Source organism: Melospiza georgiana, chromosome 15 (assembly GCF_028018845.1).
Source record: "Melospiza georgiana isolate bMelGeo1 chromosome 15, bMelGeo1.pri, whole genome shotgun sequence".
Classification (NCBI taxonomy): Eukaryota; Metazoa; Chordata; class Aves; order Passeriformes; family Passerellidae; genus Melospiza; species Melospiza georgiana.
In genome coordinates, this window is record NC_080444.1 from 4687791 (window position 1) to 4715617 (window position 27827).

The 27827-nt window shown below is 44.4% G+C and overlaps 1 protein-coding gene across 2 annotated transcripts; it reads right to left on the reverse strand.

Moving 5' to 3' along the window:
• Nucleotides 1–4062: 4062 nt before the first annotated feature.
• Nucleotides 4063–27590, reverse strand: ITK (IL2 inducible T cell kinase). Of its 2 annotated transcripts, none has more exons than XM_058034816.1 (17): nucleotides 27420–27590; nucleotides 16720–16824; nucleotides 15696–15777; nucleotides 14464–14592; nucleotides 13809–13849; nucleotides 13297–13448; nucleotides 12797–12862; nucleotides 12576–12630; nucleotides 10371–10450; nucleotides 9593–9729; nucleotides 8843–8917; nucleotides 7987–8158; nucleotides 7018–7234; nucleotides 6258–6322; nucleotides 6056–6174; nucleotides 4646–4803; nucleotides 4063–4134 (listed from the first exon to the last, which is right to left on the reverse strand). In XM_058034816.1, the coding sequence occupies exons 1-17, from the start codon at nucleotides 27588–27590 to the stop codon at nucleotides 4063–4065; spliced, it is 1896 nt and encodes a 631-aa protein (XP_057890799.1). The 2 variants fall into 2 exon arrangements, with proteins under 2 accessions (XP_057890799.1, XP_057890800.1); XM_058034817.1 differs by having other exon boundaries at nucleotides 13800–13849; nucleotides 27420–27557.
• Between the last annotated feature and the right edge of the window lie 237 nt (nucleotides 27591–27827).

Consider the following 27827-nt stretch of genomic DNA (forward strand, 5'->3'; position numbering starts at 1 on the left):
CATGAGCTGTGCCAGAATCAGATTGCTACCTGGCCTTTCCTGGATTTGAGAGACCCTCCAGTTCCTCAGAGACTGCTCCATGGAAGTGTGGGGCTGAGCTTGCTCCTGTGGGTGTCTCTTGGCTCTGTGGGGAAGCCTGGACACCAGGTTTACACTGCAGATCTGTACTTTGAGTGGGTGCCAGAGCTGAAGGCACTGGGGTCTGCAAACTAAAAAAGCAGCAGAACTGTCTCAGGAACTAGCTTTGTTTTAAAGGACAGGACCACGCCTGAAAAAAATGTATCAATAAATCTCTGGGCATAGAACCTTTCTCTGCATAGCATTTCTTCTTTCGGGTTTGAACTAGGTGACCTTTAAAGGTTGCTTCCAACCCAAACTATTCTATGATTCTGTGATATCTACAGCTCTATCTCACCCTTGACTAGAACACATTATAGCCATCATTCCTCTTTTTTCTATTTAATACTTGTCAGAAAAATTCAGTAAGTGAGCGTTGTTACTGCAGACACAAAAGACTTAACAGCAAATATCACTCTGAGGCCGTGGGTGAAGGTTAGTTCAAGAAATCTGGCAGAAGAGAGTGCTGTGGACTTTTCTTGTACAGTTTAATCTGGTCCCGTTATCAGCCAGGCTCAGTGTGATGGGAATTCCATGAATGTGATGATGCTATTTTAATTTTCTGCTCCATGTTGCCTTAGCTGGTAGAAGGATAGAATGAGCTTTGCTGCATTTGTGCTGCAGATCTCCCTGCATGCTGGGGACAGTGACAGCGAGGGGCAGCCCCAGCCAGCTACAGCAGCAGTGTGTGTGTGCATCAGTGTGTGGAGAGGAGAGAGGGCACGGTGCTGGGGTGAGCTGAACACAAAAACACACCTGAATGTTGGTGGCTGCCAAGTGAGCTTCAGCAGAGCCATTCACCTGAATCCTGCTGTGCTGACAGGCGTTCAGAGAGGGACAACACCAATCACATAAAAACATGCTCATTAAAAATACTTCAGGTAATTCTAGATTTTTTTTTTTTCAGGCCTGATTTTAAGGTAATTGTGCACTGGAACAACACCCACATCCCCAGGAGGACTGACCCATGCCCAGAAAAGAGCTTTTCATGGCTAATGCTGCCACGCTGCAGTCCCCGGTCCCCACTGAGAAGCATCAGCTGCTCTTTCTAGATGAGGTTCCTGCTTGACTGCCTTTGCTAGCAGGGGCTCCAGCCTGGCTGTGCCTGTGCCTGGCCATCTCAGCAGCAGCCTGGGGACACGCTGGGACACAGCTCTGGGCCAGCCAAGTGTGCAGAGCCCTGCACCCACCTGGGAGAAGCAGCGGGGAAAAGGAGGGACAGGCACAGCCTCCCACCCTGGAGAGACACAGCCAGGCACAGGGCAGCAGCTGAGACCTTCAGCACGTGTGAAATGCTTTCTAGGAGCATTTCCCCCAGAAATGCTTTCTAGGGAGGCAGGGAAGGGGTGTTGAGAGAAAGGTGACTCACTTTGCAGTGGGAGACTGATATTCTCACCTCTGCTTTGTGGGGAACGGATCTGGTCAAGCCACGTGAAGGGCACCCAGCTAAACTTGCCTTAGACACTGCTGAGGTGAGGGAAGACTGTGTTACACTGCATTGTTATCATTGATATCGTTGATATCATGCAGTTATCCCACTTGGCACTGCCCTTCTGAGATTCCTGAAGTGCCCTGTAAATTATGGGGAAACACCCTCTGGGAGCACTCAGATATTACCACCCCCAATTTTATGAAGATTCAGAGAATTTAAAGCCACCATTATAATGGATATTTAGACCTAAAAATCTAGTGTCTATGTAATAAATTTTATATTATTTGCAGAGATTCTGAATGCTTCCTACCCCCATAAACCCAGCACATTGTGTAACCCCAGAACACAACCACAGTTCTGGGGAACAGAGATATTTCAGAAAGCCAGAACAGGCCTGTTTGCATCTTGGTGGAGGGGATTTGATTATAGGTGCATGGTTTTTGCAGTTTTGCTCAGATACAGTGAAAGTCACAGTTGGGACTCAGCAATTTTATTGTTTGTAAAAATCCACACTGTGTGCATAGAAAGACTGAAAAATAAAACTGAACATAAACCATCACAATAATATTTTGTGCAACCCACTCTAGCTAATAAATATTACACTTATCCAAATATAAATATAACCTCAGAAATATCAGCTAGCAGAGCAATATTGCTGCTCCTTAACAGCAATGTCCTCATGCTCAGCAGACCCCTGGGTCCTTCAAGGATGGTGGGGGCAGTGAGCTGAACTTTGTGAGCCTGTAGACACCCCTGTCACAGTGTGACAGAGGAGATTTGTAAGGCAGGAACTGATGCCTTGCCCATTTCCACATGCCTGAAAAGATATTCTGGCTCCTAAAAGCCACTGTAGAACAAGGAGCTTGAAAAATATCAAAAATTAAGCCTCCTTCTATGAAGAAATAATTTGACACAGGATATGTGAGATCATGGGATTACATTATTTCCTTGTTCCATTTTTGTTGGCAAACATAATTGAACCTGACTTGTGTGAAGACAGGAGGTTGTTGCTGGAAGTTTGCATTTCAGAGTTTTTTAAGCTGCTGTCGTGTAAGGTTTCCTCATGTTCTCACCTGCCCAAACAGAGAAGCATCAAAAATACATATTGCATGCCTGCACACATCATCTGTGAGTCCTCCTGACTTCCCTAGTGATTGTTAATGCTTAGCAAAAAGTCCTGATCTTATTTACAAATTCTGCAGGACACCAACACCCCCACTTTGGGTTTGATGTCAGTTATGTCAAAACAGTGCCTCTGTCTTGCAGTGAAACCACAGATTTTAATGGAAATACCAGGAGAGGGATTTTGTTTATACCTTCTGCTGTCACCACATACTGTGGAACTCCTTGAGGAGGAAGAACCCAGGCACAGCATTCACACTGGACTTTTGTTTAGTCGGTGCCTTTGTTCACAGAAGAGATGGAGAAGTCTTTACTTGTGGTGGTTCTGTTACTTTTTAAAGTTCTCACGATCACTGGTGCACTGAGCACAGACTCTGCATGTTTTCTCCTCCTGGCTCCCTCCTGAGCACTCTGGCTCCTTCCTGCCCAATGCACCAGTCCAGGAGTAGATTCCTGTACCTTTCACAGGTAATCAGATCCTGGGACTCTGGGAACACACAACACTCTGCACTGCTCACTCCTCTGTACTTTCAACAAAGAATTTGGGTGGAGGTCACACATTTATCTTCTGATGTAGAAAGACTGAAGAGAAAAAATCAATATAAACATTCAGCTTTGACTTCCTCCCTCCAAGAATGTCTTCATTTGCATCAGAGTCCCATTTTCCCACTCACTGTACAATGCACTTGGAGAGAATATCGAGACTCTTCATCACATACATTTCTTTTTCTCTTCCTCCCTCACAAACTCATGTGCACACACAGACACCACTTCAGCTTAGCAGGTATCCAAATCCTGTTCCTGTTATGCCACAGTTGTGGGGAAAATCATGCAAAGGGAAAACAAAACCACCTTGAAATACCAGCATCAGAAATGCAGTCACTGAATCCAGCCTGCTTCTGTGTCTCCCAGGCTTTTTCCTGTTCAGAGCTTTCAGGTCCAGCCCACTCTGAATTAGAGAGCCAGGGAAATGCCTAAACCTTCCTCCTCAGTTAAAGAAAGCTTTTTTTTTTATCTCCCTCCAGGGAAGACCTTCATTTGGGAGTTCACAGAAATAGAACAGCAACGTCAGATCTCTAAATTTTGAGGCTGTCTCTTCAGGAGAAACACCTTGCTGGACTGTGGGGTTCAGGATCCATGCTCAATAGTCACTTCTGGTTTTAAGATGCAAACCACACTCTTGGCCAAACCAAAGCCTGTGTCTGTCTAGGCTCTGGAAAGCCTGGGGATATCTTGTCTGTCTGGAAGTACCAGCCTCTGCCCTCTCCTTCTCCCCAGGCATATGGCAAGTGTTTATGGTGAGAGGATTCCTGTTAATGCTTTCTTGGGGAAAATCCAGCCTTCTCTCTTCTCAGAAGTGTCTTGGCTGTGCTGAGCACGCAGTGCCATGATTACACATCAAACTCAGAGATTTCACTCAGCTGAAACAGCAGAAAAGAAAAGGATGGCCGCTCATCTTTCCCCTGAGCAAGGGAGAGAAGAGAGAGGAAGAACATTAATGTCAGCTGGAGAGGAATGGCAAGGTTAGCAAGGAAAACCTTGGGAAGAAACTGAGTATTAACAAAAATACAATCTACCCCTATAGAGAAAATGCCACTGGAAGAACCAACTTCCTTATGTGCAATGTTTCTTTTCTATTGCCAGTGAATTTGGCTTGGTGGACATTAAGTACCTTGTAATGGTTTGTCATTTTTACCCCCCTTAGAACTCAGCCCCACAGAGCCACAGCCATCTTAGCAAGGAAACTGTGGAATTAACTTGAGTTAGGTGCACTGCATGGGCTTCTCAGTGAAGTCAAATAAAAGGCAGAGAGTCCAGAGTTTGCTTGCTAGTGCAGATGAAAGCTGCAGTGCTTCACCTCCAGGATTTTATCTTCTGTTAGCATGTGGAGTGCACAAGTCTCTCTCCTCCTTAAAGCCAAGGGGAAGGGAGTTATTTTCTTTGGGAAATAGGGCTCTCCAGTACAATACTCACCATCCTCCAGCAGTGGCTCATCACATCATAAATTGCCTTGGAGGCCAGCTTGGGTTTGTAGAGCCGAAATCCTGCGTTGATTTCTTCCACCACTTCTGCATTGGTGCGATTCTCATAGGGGATTTTACCCTCACTGAACACCTCCCACATCAGCACTCCTAAAGCAACCAAACAGGAAAAAATCACAAAGAGACAAATAAAATCCTCAGCAGGGCCACTTTCCACCTGCTCTTCTCTGCAGCTCAACATTTTCCAGTTACTTGGAAAAGCATTTTCTCTTGGATTCTCAGTAGAGAGCTGAAAACCCAGGCCCTAACACAGCTGTACAGTTTGAGGATGCCCCAGCCAGGACTCTGGTGCTCTCTGAAGCCTCCCTCTGTTAAATCTGTGAAGGGCATGAACATCCAGCTCCTGCTGTGCTGCTCAAAGCCCACCCCCGGAGTGCACAGCCCCAGCCACAGCTTCAGCCAGCAAAGGGCAAGGGAAGCACAGAATTCACAGGCACAGACTAGCAAAGGTTATAATCCTGCATTATTTACTGCTGGCCCCAGGGCTGAGTGGCACCCCATTGACTGTGAGCTGTGCACAGCACACTGCCCCATTCACTGTGTGGGCTGGAGAGGGGCCAGGGCCGTGAGTGTGCCAGATCCACAGCCTTTGTTATGGCTTTGGGCAAAAACACACAGCAGTGCCCTTATCTGTGAGGGTCCAGAAGCGAGAGCAAAGAATGGACACAAATGGTCAAACAATGCATTGTGGAGCAGGAAATGAGGTGAGAAGTGTGAGCAGTGAAATAACATTTTCAGATCAGCATAAAGCAAATGGAGTCAGCAGAGCAAATTTGGAAGGGCAGGGGGTTTGAGTGAGGCATCAGTGCCTCAGGAGTGACATGCAGAGAGATGGAGTGCCTAAATGTCTCTCCTCTCCTCTCCTCTCCTCTCCTCTCCTCTCCTCTCCTCTCCTCTCCTCTCCTCTCCTCTCCTCTCCTCTCCTCTCCTCTCCTCTCCTCTCCTCTCCTCTCCTCTCCTCTCCTCTCCTCTCCTCTCCTCTCCTCTCCTCTCCTCTCCTCTCCTCTCCTCTCCTCTCCTCTCCTCTGTCAGTGACTCTGTTTTTCTTGGACACTCCTGCTATGTCAGCATGAAACAGAGCTCATTATTTGCTATTTTATATAGAGTTGCACAGGTATAATACATTAAATTGGCAATATTTGAAGAGTTCTGAAGTATCTAGGTAGTGTGATTTTTTCCCTTTCTTTCACTTGAATGATTTAGGCTTGCTTTTCTAAGCCATTATTCAGGCAACACAGCCTTGGAGGATGCAGTGTTGAGGAGAGTTTACTTGAGCACTGAGCCCTCTGTTTTTCCCAGCTGGGGCTGTTGAATTTTCTCCATTTTGACAAGATTTCCTTACCAAACGACCAAACGTCAGATTTGGTGCTGTAGTTGCTGTAGGAGAAAACCTCTGGGGCAGACCACTTGACTGGAAACTTGGTGCCTGTGGAGCTGGTGTACTGATCATCCAGGACAAACCTGGGAGAGGAAAAGAAGGGGGAATGCTGAGTTCCCCATCCTGTGACAGCCCCAAGGGACCGTGCACAGCCCCAGTGCTTTACCTTGACATCCCAAAGTCAGACACTTTGACCACGTGGGATTCCCCCACCAGGCAGTTCCTGGCAGCCTGCAAGAGAGCAAGGTGCAAAGGCATCAGGTCAGAGCTAAAACCCTGTCACAGCCACTCAGGGGCTTTTATCCTGCAAGAGCAGATTGTGCTTAAAAAGGAGCATCAAAGTGACATTGTGCCATGCAGAGGACAAACCCCTGAGCTTCTCATGCTTTCTGTGCACTCTGCAGCATGATCCTGTTGCCAGAAAAGCTGTTCAAGCACCACTCTGACAGGCCCTTGTTGCCCAGAAAGGGTGGAGCAAGACCCTAAAATAGCCACAGCTACTCACAGTCATTGCATGGCTAATGAAACTGCAGCAGTGACTGATGGAGCTTGACTGAAAACCCCTTAATTAGAACTATTTTATCATCAATGCATGTTTATACATGATTTATGCTAGAACAGGTCTTTTTGTCATCTTCACTGATTTTAGACATGAAGAGTGTCAGTATTGTGGCTCTTGGGGAGCCAGAGTCCAGTCAGGAAAAAAAGACAAATTTTATGGCTTGTTTCTTCTCTCCCAAAACCAGTTAAAGGGAATAGATTGATCAGTGATCAGTCCTCCAGGGCTTTTTGTGGTTTTTTTCCCTTAAAGTATTTGTGCTGCTTTTGCAGTGAGGGCAGACACAGGATCCCCTCTACACAGACAGGCAGGAGGAGTGTGGAAGCTGAAATTGAGGAAGACAGCAGAGGAAAAAGCTTCAACATACCAGGTCTCTGTGGATGACAGAGTTTTCTTCCAGGTAAGCCATTCCTTCACACACATCCAGGCACATGCCCAGCAGGGTTTCCTTGGAGAAGCTGCCCCGCTGGCTCCGCAGGTAGTCGGACAAGCAGCCGTTCTCCATGAACTCGAACACCAGGCAGATGGGAGCCTCCTCAAAGCACACACCATAAAGCTGGACCAGCTTGGGGTGAGACAGCTTCCTGTGGGGCAGGGAGGGAGGGTGGGGAAGAGGCTGAAATAGGCTCAGTGCCAGCTATCCTCACAGCAAGTGTGTTATGTACAGTAATTTATGCCACAGCGCTGCTCCCAGCTCACTGCAAAGGCAGTGAGCTTTGCAGATGTGCAGACCAAGGACTAAATATCATCCCATTTTAATGGCAGTGGCATAAATTGCTGTATATAACACACTGCCAGCTTTGCAGATGTGCAGATCAAGGACTAAATATCATCCCATTTTAATGGCAGTGGTCACCAAAAGATTTTTCTACTAGAAAAACCATTCAAACAAAAATAAAATCAATTTCTGTCTGTCTTGTTGGGAAGGAAATGCAAAAAAAGCAAAAATAGTCAATAAAACCGAAGACAAATATATTCAATTGTGCAAAGCAAAACATTTTACAGGTAAGGCTTCTCAATGAAATTGTACTTAAGTTTTAAGAGATCTTTTCTGAGAAAAACCACTTTGCTCTCCAAAATGCACCATCAATTATCCTTGCCTTCCTGAATAGCAGAGATCTGGAAGACCATTCTGGATATTGATAGACTTGGAAGCACAATAATTCACCTACACTTTGAATTGCCTTCCTTTGTATCCACCAGAGCTCACCAGTCTATTTACTATTAAGATACATAGCAGATAATCCAAGTTTGAATTCCCTACTCAGATTCCTGACTTTTGCTCAGTGTTACGAATCCCACAGGGTGTGATTGTCATGGTGAATCTACCACTTACATCAAGACTTTGGCTTCCTCGATGAAATCCTCCTCAGACATTGCTCCTTCTCGGATGGTCTTTATGGCTACTTTGGTCTTGTCCAGCAGGTAGCCAAGGTAGACCACCCCAAACTGACCACTGCCAATCTCCTGCACACGGGTGAGCTCAGAGGCATTAATGACCAATTTTCCTGTTGGTTGCAAGGGAGAAAGAGTAAGGACTGAGCAGCAGAATGGCAAGCAAAAAGCTTTTGTGGGTTAAACACTGAGGCAGGACTCCAAGTGAGACGTTTTGGCTCTCCCTCAAATTGCCTGTCTGACCTCTGATAGCTCATTTTACTAGTCCGTGCTGCAGGTCATGTTCAAGGGTAGGAACAACAACATCCCCTTTCTCCCTCCTTTGCCTTGCCTATCCAGTTCTTCAGGGAGGATTGTTTTTACCGTGCTTATGTGCAGCACAACATGGGGCTTGAGTTGCTTTGAAGTCTCCAAGAATTACAATAAAGATGATACCGGCAAAATTCTATTGACAACAATATTCAAATGAAGGCATCTTTCAGGAGGGACTCAGCTTTCATCAAATTACTCTGTGCTCCCATTTCCATCCCCTTTGTTCAGCATTCATTTTGGTATTGAATGTTGACTTCAGTGAGACCCTGGGGTTCTCATCACCTCCCTCAAGGCAAAGCATGATCAGTTCAGTCCTTTATCAACAGCCATGACAAAGATGACAAGCTGGTGAACAGGGACCTGAAGAAAGCCATTTATTGTGGCTGCAACCACAGAAATATTCCTCAATATCCATGGGGATGTGCAGGATCACCCAGCCAGCCAGCCAGGAGTGTGATTCCCATGCAGTGATGGCAGACCCTTACCATAGCTGAGCCCTGCGGTGATGGGGGCCTGTTTCCTCCAGGAGGAGACCGCGTATCGCAGCCGCGTCACGAGACCTGGGGACACGGGGACACTTCTGTTACTGCACAGCCATGGCAGCCTGGCTGCCACCACCCCAGAGGCGCAGATTTACTGCACTGAGTTCTCAGCTCCACTTGAGGGCAGCTGAACCTCTGTGCAGGCTCTGGTTTCCTGCCTGAGAGGAGGAAGCCAGTTCTGAGCACCTTCAGGTTATTTCCCATTTTCACCTCTAGAGCTTTGAGTTTTTGTAAACTCTCATGAATTTCCAAATGATACTTGGCATTTATAGGGTGTTTTTGAAGCCCAGTGTTTGCCTTGGTACTCCTAGACTGTAGGGATGGGAATCACCATGTCTGGTTATGGATACTGGCCATGTCCTTGACTTTGTGTCAAATCAAGGCCCAGGGATGGATCACCTGCAGAAGGCCCTGCAGTGTAATTCCAGATAGCTTGGCCTGGCAGTGGTGATGCATCCCCAGAGCTCTCTATAATATGTCATTATGACATCTCTGTTGGCCATGGTCAGCCTTAGAAGGACAACCAGATGAGGATGTAATGCTGGAAACTGGCCTGAAACGCCCATTTCAGAATAAGTAGGAGAAAAAGTGAAGCCATTTAACACTTCATTGTAAGGACAGAGCTCCTTGGGAGTCCTTCATTCAAAACAGTCACCTGACAAACCAGCAACATCTCTGCTCAGCCTCTCTCACCTGCTGCATTGTGCTGGTGGTAGTTGATGAGGTCAGGGATGGAGTCAAACACGTGCTTTTCTGCCAGGTAGTATCTCCTGGGAAAGTCAGTTGTCTCATTGATGTGATAATGCTTTATAACAGGATTGTTGTCCGTGCTGAAAAAGAGGGGGTTTTCTTTGAGAGAAAATAGCTTGCAGCAAAAAACCAGGGATTTGGGGTATAAACAGAAACAAGTGAGCAGAGGGGAGAACCTTCCCCCAGAAGGAATGGGGGAAGAGCAAGGAGTGAGCTGCAGTTGCTAATGAACTCTGGGTATTTGTATGTTCTCCTTCTCACTGGCAGAAGGTCTCATCTCGAGAGGAAGGCTGAGGTTTCCTGATAAGAGAAGGTTGTATGCTAAGTTTCTCTGTCTCTGTGAAACACAACTTTCTGCCCCATCACTGAGACCCCTTCACCTGCCTTGCACTGCCCATCTCTGGTGAGTCCAGCACACAGCCCAACCTGTCCCACTGACACTTCAGTTCAGGGGACAATGCCATCAGAATGACAACCCCAGTGATGTCCAAAGGACTATTTATGGGCACATATTTAGATTCAGGGAGAAGTGAAGCCTTTAATACACTTTGGGACTGGCAGCTGACTCTTCTGCCTTTTTTGGAAGTGTTTTCCCTCTATCATTTTCATGAGCCTTCTGCTCTCTCGTTATAATGCCAAAACAACTATACAGAGATTACACACTCAGAGAAGCCATTTCATTGATGTAATTGATGTGAAAAGCTGCTGAGCTCAGCTGTACCTCAATGCTTTGGTGAAAACAGAGACTGTGTACATGCCAGGCTGCCTCGAATCTCTCACCATGAAGGCCCCTTCTCTACCCTGGAACAAAGGAAAGAAAACTGGTTAGAGAGATAATGGAAAAAAAAAAGAAGTAGGCTGGGGGCAAAGCTGTGCTTATTTCAGCCCTGTCATGAAGATGTGCTAAACATATAGGAAAATAAAGAGGCATCACCCCACTGACAGAGCCTGGTGTGTTCCATGCACAGCTCTGGCAGCTGCCCAGGGCCTGCAGGTCTCTCTTGGGTGTTAGGTGCTTTTACCCCAGCTTCCTCTCAGAGCTCTCAGAGGAAATGACACCCAGGCACTTGTGCTGAGTACATGTGGGTGTGCCTCTTTGTCCCTCCAAACCTCTCCTCTGGAAATTCTGAATCCACTGATTGCCCTCAGCCCTATCTGACAGAACACATGCTCAATGAAATGTGTGGCCAAGTGGAAAGGCAAACCCCTGTGAGTGCTCCCTGTGGAGCAAGCAGCCACAGAACAAATCACAGTTTATTCAGCACCAGAGAATCCATATGGGAGTGTAGGAATGATAATTTACCAATGTACCCCAAATTGGAAAACCTTGGACATGATCCTGCCCTTTCACAGGTACACCAGTCATTCAGCATCTAAACAAAAATGGGTAAGAAAGCAATCCTCCTGCAGTCTGGCACTCACAGAACAATTTTTCTTTTTAACTTTTCACTGTCATTGTTTTCCACTTATCTGAATGCTAAAATGCCTCACAGGGCATGATCCCGCTGGCCCAGATAGATCAGATGGCAAAGGGGATTTAACATCACAGTTTGGCTGGAATGTGCTGTACTGACCTATATATTGGTAATAAACCTCACATTTTTCTTCTGTTTGGAGATAAAGAAGATTTTCTGGCATCTCAAGTGCCTGATTTTTTTCATTCCCTCCTCCTTTGCTTTACATGGTAGGTCTCCTCCATTTTATGTCTTCCACCCACCCACAACAGTTGATGCAGAGCAAATCCACCAAGTGCACCCTGCCTGGGCCTCCTTCCCTCGAGCTTTGATCAGCTCCAGCTGAACACAGGGGCTGAGCTGCTCCTGCATCCCCAGGAATGAGCTGCTGGCTGTGCAGCTCTGCCCAGGTGGGATCAGCCTGCTGAGCTGTGAACTTCCAGGGCTGGCCCTTCACTGTCTGCACAACATCTGCACCACACAATATCTGGCACAGGAGAGCTCTGAGAAAGTCTCTCTGCTGCTGTAGAAGCATTTGATCACACACAGTGAGGGCTTCAGCACTGGAGGAGGGCAGGTTTTGGAGGCAGCATCCTACCCAAGTCACTCTGAGCTCTATTCTTCCGTTCCCAGCTGACACCAAGCCTGGCCAAAGATCACTCACAAACCTGGCCACATTTCTGTGAGGCTTGCAAGGCTTTGAACAAAAAGTCTCTGCAGCCACATGGGGGTAGTTACCACAGAAAAGTTGTACTGGTAGGACCGAAAGAAAAAATAAGATCACTAAACCATGTGTGGACTTTTTCTCTAGTACTTTGTACAAGAATTTTTAAAACAGCACAAAAGTGCTGCTATTTCCATAAAATACTACTGTTCCAGGAAGGAACATTTTATTTGTGTTTATTAACAGGGCCACCTGTTAATGTAAGAGCTGTTTTAAAAATTAAGGTTGTGTTTGTGTGGAAAATTTGAACAAGAAGCTTATTCTTTGTGTTTTCAGTACAATCTTCACTGGAAAACTCTGGCTCAACTGAAAAATTAAAGATGTGTGCTTACATGCACACACACAATTAAAAAACAAAACCCACAGCCATACTTTTGGCTTTCACCCAAAATACTTCAGCACAAGATTGGTTAGATTTTCAGAGAGCTACTGGCATCCACAGGCCTCCTGCAGAGACAGAAAAGATGAGCTAAAATCACAGTTTTCAGCTGGCACGGTGCTCTGAAGCAGTGTTTTCCTCCAGTCCCAGTTACTGGGTGTGTTTGGATGGCACAGCTCCATCCATGCTCAGCTAACAGGGGGATAAGGGAGGTGTGCTGGTGGTCCTTTACCTCATATCACACACTAAGGGCACAAACAGAGCAGGAACCCAGGGTTCATCTCTCTTACACACAGCAGCCCTTGCAGGATTCATTTGTCATTAATTAATTATTATTTCCCATCCACCCCGTAGATAACACTGGTTTACCTCCTCCCTGAGCAGTGTTTCTGCCTTGCTCCTGCTGATGTTCTTATTGTACCACCTGAAAACATCAAAAGACTCAGAGTCAGCATTTCTAGGCCAGGAAAGTTTCTCCTGAGGAGCTCCTGAATGGAGCATCCCCAGGGTGGAATGTCAGCTGGGCTGGGGGCATTTGAGGCTTGTAGCTTCAAATCCAGGGTACAAGAAAAAACACAGGCACAACTTACTCATAAACTTGCAGATTCTCAGGTGATTTTTCCACCAGGTAGCTGCTGGGCACATAGCCTTCATGCCTGTTGAGAGGCAAGACAAGTGTGAGTGTGCTGACAGACAGGATTTTCTCTGCATCTGTAGGAGTCAGCCTTGAAAGCTTTGCCTGCTCATTGCATGATGAAAGTGCTGGTGGGGAGGTATTGAGTGTATCAGAAAACAACTGATTGTGCCTCTAAACTTGGAGAGTTTCACGATTTTTCCTCCTGTGTATCACTGCAAATATCAGTCTGAATTGTTTATTGCTGTAAAATTAACTTTCAGATCCATTTCTTCAGCTGCCTGAAGCAACAGCAAATGGAAGAAGGTTACCATAAATAACCTTCCATCACTTTTTCCCTGCAAATAAGAGGATGCTGTGCAAAAGCTGAACAAGAGGGAATAAACATGTATGTTAATGGGAGAACAAACTGGAATTAGAAAGGATTTGCACATTGGCTGTTGAAAAGGGACTTACCCATTCTTATCTTGAATCAGCCACCAATGTTCCTCAGAGCTGTCAATCACATAATATTCCTCATTATACTGTAATGTCAGCTCCTGTGGGTTCTGGGCTTCATAGTCATATATGGCTATGACCACTGCTTCCCTTGGATCCAGCAACAGTTTCTGCACAAATTAGGCAAAAGGCTCATCACAGTCACATTCATATTAATATTAATCTTCATAAAAAGCAGTGGCATGCTCTCTAAAGTGGTATTTTCCTGGCAGCACTGGTGTCCCCTGGGTTTAAAAGCCTCAAAGCACCCCAGACCATTTAGTGGAGTGTGGTGGCAGCAAGAGAATCTTTGGCACTTTCAAACAATGAATTTCAAATAAAAATTTTAGTTGCACAGAAAATGCCCAGGGAATGTTATCACAGGTGAAATTCTAGGTCACTGCACTGTGGTGAACATTAATAAGGGCATATTCCCCACTGGTAGTTAATCACTCAGGGCAGGGCACTAAGGACAGCATCACTGCACTCACCCAGTTATCTTCAGGAGTGGGAGGAAGAGGCTTCTTTGAGGCTGAAAAGAAATCAAGAAAGATAATTTGAAGTAGGTGAGGACAAAACCAAGGGAGAAACCACCAATGCAATGAATTGATACAACCCCACTGAACAATGAGCTTTGGACTTTGAGAACAAGACCTGCCAACTACACAGTGAGTCTCAGCAGGGCTTGGAAACTGGGGTACAGATTAGTTAAGGCATCAAGGTAGAAAATACAAGGTAAATGTTTCTTTGGTGAAGAATGATTGACCACTTGTGTTCAAGATTATGCTTGGCCATTGAAACCACAGAGGAAATATGGTTTTGTTTGGTTTGGTTAAAATGCACTCTTGAATGCATTTATCTCGAGAAAGTTGTTATGGCTTACTGACTGACCACAGCTGATCAAGTTCTTACTTCTCCATCTCATTCCAAAACCAAGCATCACACAGAGGAAAATGTGAATTAAAAAAAAAAAGAATTCCACATACAATAAAAGATAAGCCAGAACATCCCAAGAAGCCAGGAACATGTCTCTTTATGGAAATCTATCATAATATTTTTGATGTTGTGTACAAAAGAGATTCAATCCTCTACTATTGCTAGGAATAAATATTTTCCATGTCAGGATGGTATTAATAAGTCCCTTACCATTTTTGGTGGGGTCATATACCACACAGCCAGCTGCCATCTTCTCTGTCTGAGCACAGCACCTCCACTTGCCATCCAACCAAAAGTCTGGATGACACTTTGAAGCCAAACTGTTGTTGTATCTGATTTCTGAAAAACATTGGGGGAAGAAAAAGAAGGGGGGAAATGAATTTATTTGCATCCACATTCATTCTAGAAGTTGTCTAGAATTAAATGGAAATAATCTGCTCTTTGAAGAATTGTCCAAACGAGGGGACAGTCTACAAATGTTGAATGAGATGAGGTGATAAAGCAGAAGCTTGGAGTAGGGGAGTAACTGATTGCAAGAATCAGTGCATGAACTTCACAATATCTCCATCAGGCACAATGTTTTGAGGGGGAACAATACAGCAGCAGTGCTGTAAAACAGAAAAAAGCTGTGACAGAAGCCTGTTGCAGTTTTTATGTAACTAATTGACACCTTCCTCACACCAAGCACTCAGCTTGTCTCTGCCCCCAGTGCTGGTTACTGCAGCACCATGTGAGTGAACCACAGCACGATTCAGGAGGTGAACAGGAAATGAAAGCTACCCACAAAAATGTTCCTTAATAATCATGATTCTCTAACAAGGTTGTCACCTAACCAAAAAAAACTATTATTAAGAGCTGAAAATTTTTCTGTGTAGAAAAGGTTATTTTAAAAAGTTAGCCATAGGAAAATCCTCACCTCTTCCTGAAGAAGAAACCTCAAATTACAGTCATTTATTAAGAGTTTATTCTAGAAAGACACAAATTACAGAATCCCAGAATGGGTCAGGCTGGAAGGGACCACAGTGAGTCTCTGGTCTAGCCCCCTTGCTCAAGCAGGGTCATCCCAGAGCACGTGGGACAGATGGTTCTGGAATATCCCCAGGCAGGGAGACCTCACACCCTTCCTGGGCATAATTTCTGCCCATTGCCTCTTGTCCCATTCCTTGGCACCATCAAACAGGGCTGGTCCTTCCTTTGACACATCCCTGCAGACACTGACAGACATTAAGGTCCCCAAATAAACCATCCAAAATTCCCACGTCTGCTGAAAACACACCCACCAGATTTACAAACATTTCAATTTTATAACCCGCTACCTGGATTATAAACACTTTGACTGCTGAGATTGGAGACACTGACTCCTCCTGCTCATTTTCTCTGCATTATTTGTCACAAAGCTGGTCAGACATAAGCCTCAGCTGGGTGGGCAGAGGAGTTTTTACCTTCCTTCAGCGTCAGGACCCATCTCTGCCGGCTCTCGCGGTTGGGGGCAAACACGTAGAGGATGTAGCTGTCATGGACAATCTGGAGAGGGGGTACAGAAAGGAGCCAGCCATGAGAAGCAATCCCAGATGCACTGGACACAAGGGAGTCACCCAAGGGAAGAGGCAGCGGCACTGTTACCAACAAGCTGCGTGCCAAATGATGATGTGGGGAAGTAGCAGGGGCTGCTCAGACGCAGCTCTTGACCTCTGTCTTGGGTTGGAAATGGGTGTGTGTGCTCTATTCCTATCTGATGGGACAGTTATCTTCTGTTAATTGGGCAGTGAGTGTCCCTGCATGGCTGATAAAATTCCATCATCTCATTGGGAGATGCTCCGCCCAGGGGGAGGAGCCAAGAATTCCTATCTGGATATAATCTGAGGTTTGGAAGATCACAGCAGCCTTTGCCCACTGCATTCCCAGAGCAGCCCTTTCCCACTGGATTCTGAGGAAGACCAGGCCAATCTCTAGCATCCCTGAACCTTCAGAGCAAAACTCCACCCTTCTACAGGATCCCTGCTCCAGCAGAACCACAGCTGGCACTGCAGGAGGGCTGCAGCCACCATTTAATGGGACTGTGCAACCACCCTGACACACAGGGTGTCAGGTCCTATTCTGACTCTGTTGTTTGGTATTAATGCATTTGTTTTTCTTTTTTTTTCTTTGCTTTTTTTGCTTCCCTAATAAAGAATTGTTATTCCGGCTCCCATACCTTTGCCTGAGAGCCCCCTTAATTTCAAAATTATAACAATTCAGAGGGAGGGTTTTACATTTTCCATTTCAGGGGTGGCTCCTGCCTTCCTTAGCAGACACTTTCTTTTCAAACCAAGAGAACCTCACTGACTTTTGATTATTTAAATTGGAGTAAAGGTTCTGATCAAGAACCCAGTGCTGGGTTCATTAGTGACTGCACTGTGAAGGAAATGCTACTGAAATACAAAATTAAGTGATGTCCCTCTCAGTATGGTCAACAAACAGACTCACCTGGAAAGGGTATTTGTACTGACAGGGAATGATGATGTCACTTCTCACAATTTCCACACATTTAATCCTGGAAAGTTCCACTGAACCCTTCAAAGTCCTTTTTTTCTAAAAGACAGAGGAAAGCACTTGGTTGAGGCTAATGATTGTGGATTAAGTGAATAATTAGACCAGACTGTTAGGCTGTGGGAGATTTAGTTTTAATAGAGCAGAAGCAAATTAACTGATTATGTAAGACATTAAAAATTTAAAGAGTAATTCTTATATTGGGCATCACTATATGTATTCCCATACACATAAATATATGCATATACATATATTTCAACTCAGCACCAGTCAAAACCTCTATTTGAAATTCAGTTTTTACTTTTTTTCTTCCAGCAAAATGAAATCCCTTTTTAACCAAAAAAAGAACTATTTTCCTTAAATTTTCAGTTTACTAACACCCCTTTTTCATACTGAAAAGCTATAAACCAATAAATATTTTATTTAAAAAGTTTGGGTACTGAGAATTTCAAAACTATTCATTTCATCCAAAATGTACATTTTTCCTGTATCTGTCTTCCAAAAAACTACAACATTTCTCTATTTTTGTTTCGTCTGGCTTTTCAGCTAAGAAAAAAACAACAGGGAGTTTTGAAATAAATATTATCCTCAAAAACTTGCCAACAAAGCTGTTTCTCTGGCATCCTCTGCTATGCTTCCATTCACCAGGTGTTTGGGTACATCAGGTACCCAAATAACAGCATGGGCAGTGGGGAAAGAGTAAAAAGAGCAGGCATTCATGGATCCCAGCTGCCTTGGTGTACCCTGTTCCCTGTGGAATCCTCACCCCATGGCACTCTTTTGCAAGAGAGGGTGAGGGCAGCTGGTGGAAGTGGAGCTGAGGCTCAGCCTCTGGTGCTTCTGCAGGATCCCCTACACGAGGTTGCTCTTCAGAGTGAGCTGGTTTCCTGTTTTGATTCATTTTCAGCAGGGATTAAGCACTAGCTGTGCCCCCCCTCAGCTTTGGGACAGCGTGACGGAAATCAGTGAGGTTTGAGAGCACCAAAACACTGCAAAGCTTCTGTTTTCCAAACACTGCCAGCAGGGCAGAGCCTGAACTTCAGCTGCTGCCTTGTACCTGCCACAGGTTTTCCCTCACTCATCAAGACTTTGGCAGCCTTCTGAGCCTCCCTTGGGCCCCAGCTCTTTGTGTTTTACACCCTCCAGCTCCCTCTTGTCCCCTTTTCCCCTCTGTCACCACCACTCTGCAGCTCTGCCCCCTGGCAGCAGCCATCCCCACCACTGTGCCAGCCCCACTGCTGCTCCTCTGCCCCTTTCAGAGTTAAATTCAGCCTAAGCCAGGGCAGCAGCTCCTGCCTCTGGAGATGGGGGGAGGTTTGCCACAAAGCACTGTCAAACAGCCTCAAAACAGAGAGGCCCTGGGGCTCCCCAAGCCTCATGCTTGCACGACTGGCTGGGTGTTTTGCCTCTGTGTAACTGGACTTGAGGCAAAAGAGGAAAATTATTACAGTGTGCTGTCACATTGCTGCTGCTGGCCTTGGCTGGTGCATTTGTGGTTTGTATTTGTATTTGCTTGCAGTTTAACCAGTGTCTCTGGATTTACTGCCAGGACTGTCTCCTGTAGACATCTGCCTGTGTAGCTCTCTGGGGTGTGGGATTCTCCTAAATCAGTAAACCCAAGGCTTTAAAGCACCCATAAGTGTAAATGCCAATTAACTCCCAAGAGTGCTGGCAAGCCTTAGAAGGCCTTACTGCACCCCATTTTCACCATTTATTTCCTTTCATTCTTATCTAGTCACTTCTTTCAGACTTGGCTTCCTCTGTTCTTCAAAACCTCCTCTATCATTTGTTCTACCCCAGAGACTTTTACCCTTTTGATGAGGCACAAAGCCATTTATATCCTATAAAAACCTTCAATTTTGTTAGTGCTGAACCCTCCTTCATCTCTTCCCTTTGAAGTCCCGGGGTTTACCCACATGCATTCCTCCCCTGAGGCTTTAGCAAGCGATGCTGTGCCAGGCACAGGCTCTGCTGTTTCCCTGCACACTGGTTATTGTTGATGCTTTTCTGAACTCCGCTGAAAGACAGGGTCCAGCCTTCTCAAGGAGATTTGTGCAGCTGCCCTGCAGCTCTCATGACCCACTGTGTTCCTTTTAATTACACAATTCAGTGATGGAAGCTCCTCATAATCTCATGTTGCAGCACATTGGTGTGTGTCTCACAGCCAGAGCACTGCCCAGCAGATCCCCAGCTGGTGGGACCCTGCTGATAGAAGGCAATTACAGTCCTCTAGCAGGACAAACAACTGGAATTACCACTCACAAACCAGGCATTACCCAGAAACTGGGCTGGAAACTAAACATATCCCTGCTTTTGTGATGTTTGACCACACTGTAATCCAACAAAAGCAACAGGGCCATTTGGAAGGAAGGGGAGAGAAGAAGCTTCTTAAAAATGGCCTCTGAAAAACCTCAGAGACTTGTTCCTGAAAGGGCGAGGCAAAACATGCTGACACATCTCCATTTGTTGTTTCCAGTCTGCCCAGAGTATAATGGGTAGATGTTTTAGCTGGCTGGTCAGTAAAAGCATCAGTGGTCCTGCTGTGAGCCATGTGTGGAAAGAACCAGGGCAGGCTGCTGTGCCAGGGGGAGAAGCACGCATGCTACAGATCAGCCCATCCTGATTTATTCCTTTTGGTCCAAGATTTGCAATAAATCCACTCTGGGAACAGCTCTGAAAAGAGCCAGGTGCATCACAAGCCCAGTGCATTGATATCTTCATCTTTGGTACTTCCACATGGCTCCAGGAGCTCTTTCATCGATTAATCCTTTGGTTTGTCTCTGCTGCATAAACCAGATGACTCTGGTGGTCCCTGATTGCTTTAGATGCTGGGATAATTGACCGTGGGACAATGGACACAGCCCTACCCTGCAACACAAGGAGGCATTTCCCTGTCCCTGCTTGAGGAATGAGCTGCCTGGCATTTCTCATGTGCTAAAACCAACCACCAGCACAGCAACTCACCCAAAAAAATGAATCACTTTTCTCTAGCTCAGGGGCAGGGATGTGGAGCTCATGGTGAGAGGGCAGTGAACCATCAGTGGCTGCTGCAGGTGACACAGGTCTACTCGTGATCACACTTCCTGACCATGGCCCTGCACCCTCAGGCTGCACAAAGCTCTGAGATCTTGTGAGATACGGGGCTGAAAGGCTCTGCAGGGAGGGCTTGGGCTGAAGGTCCCTTGCTGGGTGCTGAGAGGTTTTGCTGAGCCCCACTGTGTTTATCAAAGGGCCCTGGGAAAAGGTGCAGCCACCAGGGCTGGGAGCAGAGGGAAGGGAGAGGAGAGGCAGGGGAGGGCAGAGCCTCATCTCAAGGAGCAGAGGAGGAGACCAAAGGCAGCATTTCTTGGCAGGAAGGCAGCACCCTGTGCTGCATAAAGCTGGCTTCGTTCTGAAGTTGCATAACAACTTGTGTCTTCTTTCTTTTGTTCTTCTGAGGGGAAAACCAAGCCATCAGAGGTTCATGTGGCCCCAGGCTCCTCAGCAGCAGTCCCTGCTGAGGGCTGTCCAGGCTGCAGCTTGGCTTTCCTTGCCCATGGTGTTTGTATTCACCTCCTGCCTCCCCATCTCCTGCGCATCCCCTCCTGGGCAAGGCTGGCAGTGCCTCCTTGGCAGGAGGGCAGGGGAAAACTGATTTACAGCTGGGGTGGAGCAAGGTAGGAAATTCCAGTCCTCAGCAAGCTCAACCACAAAAACATTTCCATCAATGAAAGCATTTCATGACCTTCTCTGTACCATCAGGGTTTGGGGTTTTTCGTAAGAATCTGAGCCAAAGTTCATTCCCTGTTTTCACTCACCATCTTGACTAAAAAGAGCAGTTCTTAATTGGTGATTAAGTAGATGAAGGATCTTTGCTTTGACCCTGTGTCACCTGTTCCCTGTCTCTCTGTTCTAGCTGGGCTCAGTGTTCAGCCTGAACAGAGGCAGCAGCTGATTCTGAGGGCTGTGCAAGGTAGAACTGCCCATGGCAGAGAGCTCAGCTGCTTTGGTCAGCATCAACCTTTTCAATGAGTGACGTGTTCCTGCCTTTCAGAGTTTTCTTCAGGCCTTGCTGAGCTTCTGAAAGAATCTGGAAAGGAATTTCTTGGTGTAGAAATAGTAACCAGAAGCTTATGAGATACCACTGGAACAAGATGGAGTTATTTTTAATGGTAGCCCTCCTGCTAAAGTATTTTTCCACCAACCAAAGTACCTGAGCTTGAACTTGAACCTCCTTGGACACTGTGTTGATACAATTCTTTCTATTCTTATCATATTCCTTATCTGTGGAATGTGCTGTATTTCTCATTAATAGTTAGGATATTAAGAACTGTTGAAAACTGGATTCACAGCAACTTTGCCTGGACACTATCTTCATTCGGTATTTTGTGAGTTTTCTCACAAAAATGTGAGTTTTCTCACATTAGGAACACTGATTGTTTCAGGGCTTATAGGAAATAAAACAATGTAACTGATTTTTAATTTTAATCTGAAAACTAAATTGAAGAAATTGGTTTTTAGAAGAAAGTTGTAAGGGATTTTGCATTTTCTGTCATGCTAACTGTTCTAAAGGAAAGTTGGAGAGGAATGATAATTGATAACACTGGGATTTCCTGTAGAACCCTGGCTGTTGTGTTATATTTTAATACCTCCAATGTATTTTGCATATATTTGATAATTAAATCCCTTAATGTGCCTGCCTGTCTTACCTGTCCATCATGACTATTTTGTCCTTCAACTTGAACTAAAAGAATAAATAATTTTTTTACTGCTATTTTCACATCTAAAGAACATGAAGGTGTTTTAGGGGTTGGTGCACCCTGGATGCAGAATACACAGAATTGTGTTAAATAACAAAACCATCTGAAACTGGTGCTTGAGATGCCTCCATTCAACTATTTACTATCCTTACACAATCCTATAGATCCAATCCAGCCTTGTATTCCCACCAAATCCAATTCCAAAATTCATTTGGCTCAAGTCTTGTCCAAGATGGCTATCAGGGTGCCCATCTCTACAACAGCACAAGTGGCTGGACAAGAAAATCAATGCCATCATCAAGAAACAGAAGGGGGGAAAAAAGGAAGAAAAAAAAAAGGAAGATTCTTGGCTTTCAAATGAGCTTTCTAATATGATGGAAATAAGCCTTTTATGTTACATAAAAGCACATGGAACAACTCCTGAATACTATATTAGCTTCTTCAAAGCTGTTCTTGACTCCAGCAAAGACTGGGAGCAGTGGATTGCAGTGAATGAAGGATTCAGTGGAAGAAAAGAAGCTAAATTAAATCAACGATATGACATCACTTTTTTAATGAAAAAAAATCTAAGCTTTAAGGCCAAAATTAAAAAACAGCCAGAAAGGATGAAAGATTACAGAGCAACAGGCAGGCATTGCAATAAAATAAGCTACAATGATGATTAGAATATAAAGCAAAGGCACTGGGAGCAGAAAATGACCACAATAGAGAAGTCTAATAAAAGATAACTTTTAGGAAGTCTCATATTTATTGTTATATATTTAAATTAGGAGCTGTTCTTTCATTTTTAAAGATAAAAAAGAAAACATAGGCTGAAGATTTTGCTACATCCTCAATGTTCTCTGACAGAAGAAAGATTTGAGCTTTGTAATTGAAACAAAATGGAAGGATCCGACATTTGCTGCAAATACATTGCTCAGAAGGAATTAAAAATATTTATTCAAAAACTAAAGACTAATAAATACACAGAAAAGGACCTAGTAGGAACAAAATTGGGCAAGAACAGAAAGGGTAAGTAGAAAATTATTATAATCATATTCTGGAAGGTAAAATTAGCTATTCCAGCAAAAAAGGAGCTATTTTTATTACCAGACTTTACCACATGTTTGTGTAGTTAGAAAGGCCACAGACACCAGACACAGAGAACCTGCATTTTGCTCAAGGCAATCCTGTCTAGACAATATCACCACCCCAAATCAGGATGCTGCTGCAGGAGTCGTGAGTGAGAACAGAAACAGACAGGAACTTTGCAAATACTCAGAAAAATATTGAGTAGGATGGACTGGACTAGGTTGATGAAAGATGTGGAATCTCTGTCCTTGGCTTTGAAGCAGTGGCCAGCCAATGCTACAGCCAACCTGTTCTGGTGTTGGTGACAGTCCTGCTCTGAGTGTTGATCTTATCCTGGCAAAAGAGAAGTGCTCTCCAACCAGCACTACTATGATTCTGTGATTTCACAATAGAAACGAGAAACATTGTGACAAACAATATCAACTTCATCCTCTAGCAACTTCAATAATATAATTTGGATTATTCAAAATTCCTGTTAAGTTTTCAGAGAGGTACTAGACATTAAGGCACAGATTTGTACTTTATCTTCATCTTATTTAGGGTTGTATTGATTTTATTGCATAAAAGTTGATTGAAATGGGTGATGCAGGCAGATGCCAAGCCTGACTTCTTTGTGGGCGATATGTGTATTATTAATAAATTAGTTGGAGATACGCATCAGAAAACAAGTGGTATTGCAAATTCTGGCATGCAAACAGAGTTTTGGCATTTAACAGAATATTACTAGTTAATAAATACATGGCAGGTTATGAAGAATGACATATCTAGTCAGATGTATTTATTTGGAAGGTTGTATTTAAAAACATAAATAAGTTCCCTTTAGGTGAGGACTGCAGCTCCATGACTGCTAAGGGGAAATGTCCCTGTAGCCTTTTGGCCTGCTAAGGTGTTCAGAATACAGAAATCAATGAGAAATGGTTTGAATGGCCACTCTAACAAGAAGACTAGAACAGAGATCTTCAGAAGAAAAGTTTTAATCTGTTACATTAGAGTCTTGGGGAAAAAACCAAGTTGGATTCTGTGTAGAATAATGAGGGTGAGAGGGACTGGACTCAGAGAGGAGCAAAGCACTGCTTTTTGTCCCATGGGTAGCTGGACTGCTGCAAGCAGCCCCACGTGTAGATAATGTTACAGAGCAGCTGGAGCATTTCTGGGATGCTGATAAAAGTCTTTTCAGCCAAGTTTATTCCTTTGTTCTCATGTAACAAGAGACTGAAAGCAGATTTCAAGGCCCACTGAAGTGCCATCTTTGCCATCTTTATATGTGAGTATCAAAGATGGGAATGAAAGAGCCCAGGACAAGGCTGAGTCATTTTGTGTGACCTCCTGAGCATCTGACCAGTGTAGGAAGAATTGTACTGATGTAAATGAAAAAAGAACTTGGCCTTTTATGGGTGAGCCTTTCATTGCTGCCTTTACCAGCTGGACTAATAATAGCCCCAAAGTGCATGAAGATATAAAATTTCAAAATATTTATTTGCCTGAAGGATTTACCAAGGACCATAAGCTGTTGGGTGGAGGGGGTATAGATAATTCACCAGTTTGAGTGCTTTTGCTGCATCTAATATTTGAAACTCTGTCCCAGACAGCTCCCCAAAGGGATTCACTTCTCTGCTGCTTTTGCAGAGCAGCAAGTGTACCAGCACCCTGAGAGTTTCAGTGTCTGAATTATCCATTATTGTTGGGAAGACCAAACTCATTGAAATAGTTAAAATTATTACTCCCATGAGCTTGTTTACTCACATGTACAGTAGCTACAAAATCAGACCCTGAAACAAATAATTTTTGCCTTTGGAATTGATTTGCATGTTATAATAAAGGCACTTCTGATGTCTTTTAGCAGAGATGGGGGCTGAATACATGTGCCTGTTATCAGGGCTTTGCTTTATGTTAAGACAGCTCTGCATTGTGCACTGCATAATGAATTCCAGAAAACACAGTTTCTTATTGTTGTCAGTTATTGGGGGCTCATTCTCCTAATGAGACATGTAAATATCTTTCATTAACATTAAGGGCCACTGTGTGCTTGGCCCTGAGGAGAACAGTGCTCTCTGTCAGCTGTGGCAGAAAGATGAAAATTACAGTGAAAATGCCATTACAGTTACTGCAAAAAACCCCTGCCTTTATGAGGTCAGTTGTCTTGACAGCTTTGGGTATCATTTGCAGAAATATCCCTGTAGCCTTTTAGCCTGCTTATTTCCTTATTTTGGACTGATACAAAAAAAATTAATGTTGTTTTATACCTTTGATTTAAAAATGCAAAGAAAGGATGTTAAATCCTGTTAAATACAGGCAGACTGCATAAACTGGAGCTTAAGGCATAAGTGTGTACTTTGTGTCATCCAACTGAAATCAGTGGGACTTCTCAAACCTTTAAGCAGTTCAGTAGTTGTTTTACCTGACTTTGTGCACAGGCTGTTGTTACTGACTGACCAGGGACTGGAGAGATGGGAACTATACAGGTACAAAACTCTGAGTACAGCAATCCACCAGACAGGTTGATAAGACCTTAAAGACACCCATCGAAAACCCTTGGTGAAAACATTCCCAGAGATGTCCCTTGGAAAATCCATGCTTTAAAAGCTCAGATATGTGCTGGGCCCATCCATGTCAGTCCATAGCACCTGAGGATGCTCCTCATCACTGCAGCCAGCTGTCAGCAGTGTCCCTAAACCTCCAGAGCAGGGCCACCTGCAAACTGCCCCCTGGCAATAGTGACAGCCTGCTCTGACCTCTGTCAGCCCCAGAAATTATCTGAGAGCATCCTGGTGGATGCACTGCAGAGCAAAGCAGTGCCAGGGACTGCACCAGACAATGAGCACCAGATCACTGAGTTCAACACCTGCATGTGCTGCCTGGTCTTGGTGCACTCCTGGGAATGGCACAGCCCATGTGCTGGGCAGGGATCATTGGAATCCTCCCTCCACTGGCTGTGAATTCAAATGGTGTGGGTTCCCTCCATTCTGAGCACAAAACAAGATGGTTCTTGCATGGGCTGCCCTCATCCTTCCTCTCCAGAGCAAGCAATGGCCTGACCAAGCAGAGTCTCACCAGCATGCTCTGATTTTGATTACTGAAGAGGCTAATGATTGGTTCTGGGAGTGCTTCACAGGACAAATTCTTCTCTCTCTATTTTGTGACAAATTCTTTTCATGTAATAACCTGATTTTGAGAGAGAAGACCTGTTTGTGTGAGAAGAAAAATCAGCATTTCATGGAACATCAGCCCTGTGATTACAAATATACCACCACATCTCAAATGCGCACAAGGTTCTAAAGTTGCATGCGTGTTTACCTACATATGTCTACACATATATAATATGTATATTTTGAAATATATAATATATAAAATAAAGTGGATAATACCTCAAACCTTCATCTCACCTAAATGACCTTTTGGAAGACTCAGAGGGAAAATTTCCACGAACACATAGCGTGTGAAGTCTGTGCCCCACTGAAAGTCACCAAGTCAGATTTTCCAAACTATTTCAGTCCCTAAAGATGCTGACAAGACACCTACTGCAAAAGTATCTAGTCAGAGTTACGTTCAATTCATGTTAAGCACACCAAGGCTCAGAAAGCATCAAAGAAAACCAGTAGCAAACATTTCTCTAAACACCTACACCTACAGCAAAATCATTTCAATGCTTTTCAAAATTTAGCCTGAATATTTAAGTGGAATAGTTAAAACGGAATTTAAAACCTTATGAAAATGACATTTGAAAAATAGTTTGGAGACCAGACAAAGATAGTCTCGAACCACAGACAGTCACAGTATGCAGCAATCAATAGTGTCCTGTTTAAAATGGAGGTGAGAAGAACAAGGACTAGAAAGTATAAGCAAGAAAAACATTTCATTTGGCATATTTGAGAGAAATGACATGCAGGTGAAAATGACTGTTAAACCTTTTAACCTTTAAAGCTGGTTTGTAACGCCAAATCGGTTGTGATAAAATACCAGGGCACATCGGGCTTTTCTTTTATTGTTGGTTTCTGTTTCTACTAATTTTCTGCAATTGAGCAAGATCAGAAGGTCTGAAGTTGCCAGTGCTGGATCCAAGGCAGCACAGTTCTTTCCTGCCTACAGGAACAGTGCCTAAACATAATGGATTAACAGCACATTCAGGGACTGCTGGAAAACAAGATTATTTACAACCCTAACAAGGCTCTGTAAACATCCAGCTAAATAGAAGGGAATAATTCTCACTTCACTAGAGCACTAAACACAATGGGGTGCACAGATTGACTTCTAATTTTCTTCATATTTAGCAAAGCAGCAAAATGCAAACTTGGGGAAACAAAGCCTGGCCTGAGCCTGGATCTCATCATCACAGCCCATCTGAAGCTAGCTCCAAAGACCCCACGTTACATGTGGCAGCTGAATTTATTTTAAAATGCTAGATGGATCTCCTACCAGCCATCAGCCTGATGCCCCGAAGAAAAGTATGAGAGTGAAGATCTGTTGATTATTTTTTCACAGTTAAAATTGGGGTACACTTGTGACCTTCACAATATGCCTCTCTAGGTCACGCTGTCCCCATGTGAGGTGCCAGGCACAGGTACCTCACACAAGATCATGCAAATTCCTACAATAAAACTAGATCTTTCCTACAAATTGGTAGAGTAGTCTTCTTCCTCCATTCACACCACATGCCTGCTGATCAGAAGCTCTAAATGACCCATTTGACCAATTTGCAGTGCACGGTGCTGTAGCAAGGACCAGAAAAATTAACAAAATTTAACAAAGATCATCCTTCCCTCCATTAGCATCCATCCCTCCATTACACAAATTTCATCCTTGCTCAGAGAAAGAAAACAGCAGACGTACCCCATGGCGATGCTCGTAGTACGCCAGCTTGGATTGGGTCAGGACGAAGAAGCGCACTTTAAAGTTGGAGGGTGAAGTCCTTCTCTTCTGCTGGGATTTCTTGATCAGCAGTTCCTGCAGGAGCACACAGTTATTCATGGCTGAGCCAAGAATGTTTGCCTCCCAGGACATGGGAACTCTGTGCTGTGTGCTCCGTGAAAGAAAGAAACAAGAGAAAGAAGGCAGTTAATGAAAAAAAAAAAGTGTTCAAGAGGCAGCGTAGGTGCGTTTGAGCTTTATCTTCCCATCTACAGCAAAGCTTCCTTTCTGTCAGACCATAACCACATCCTCTCTGAAGCCATAAGGTGAACAGCACACGTTGAAATATATGCTAAGGTAAATGTTGTGGAAAAAAATAACACTTGAGGG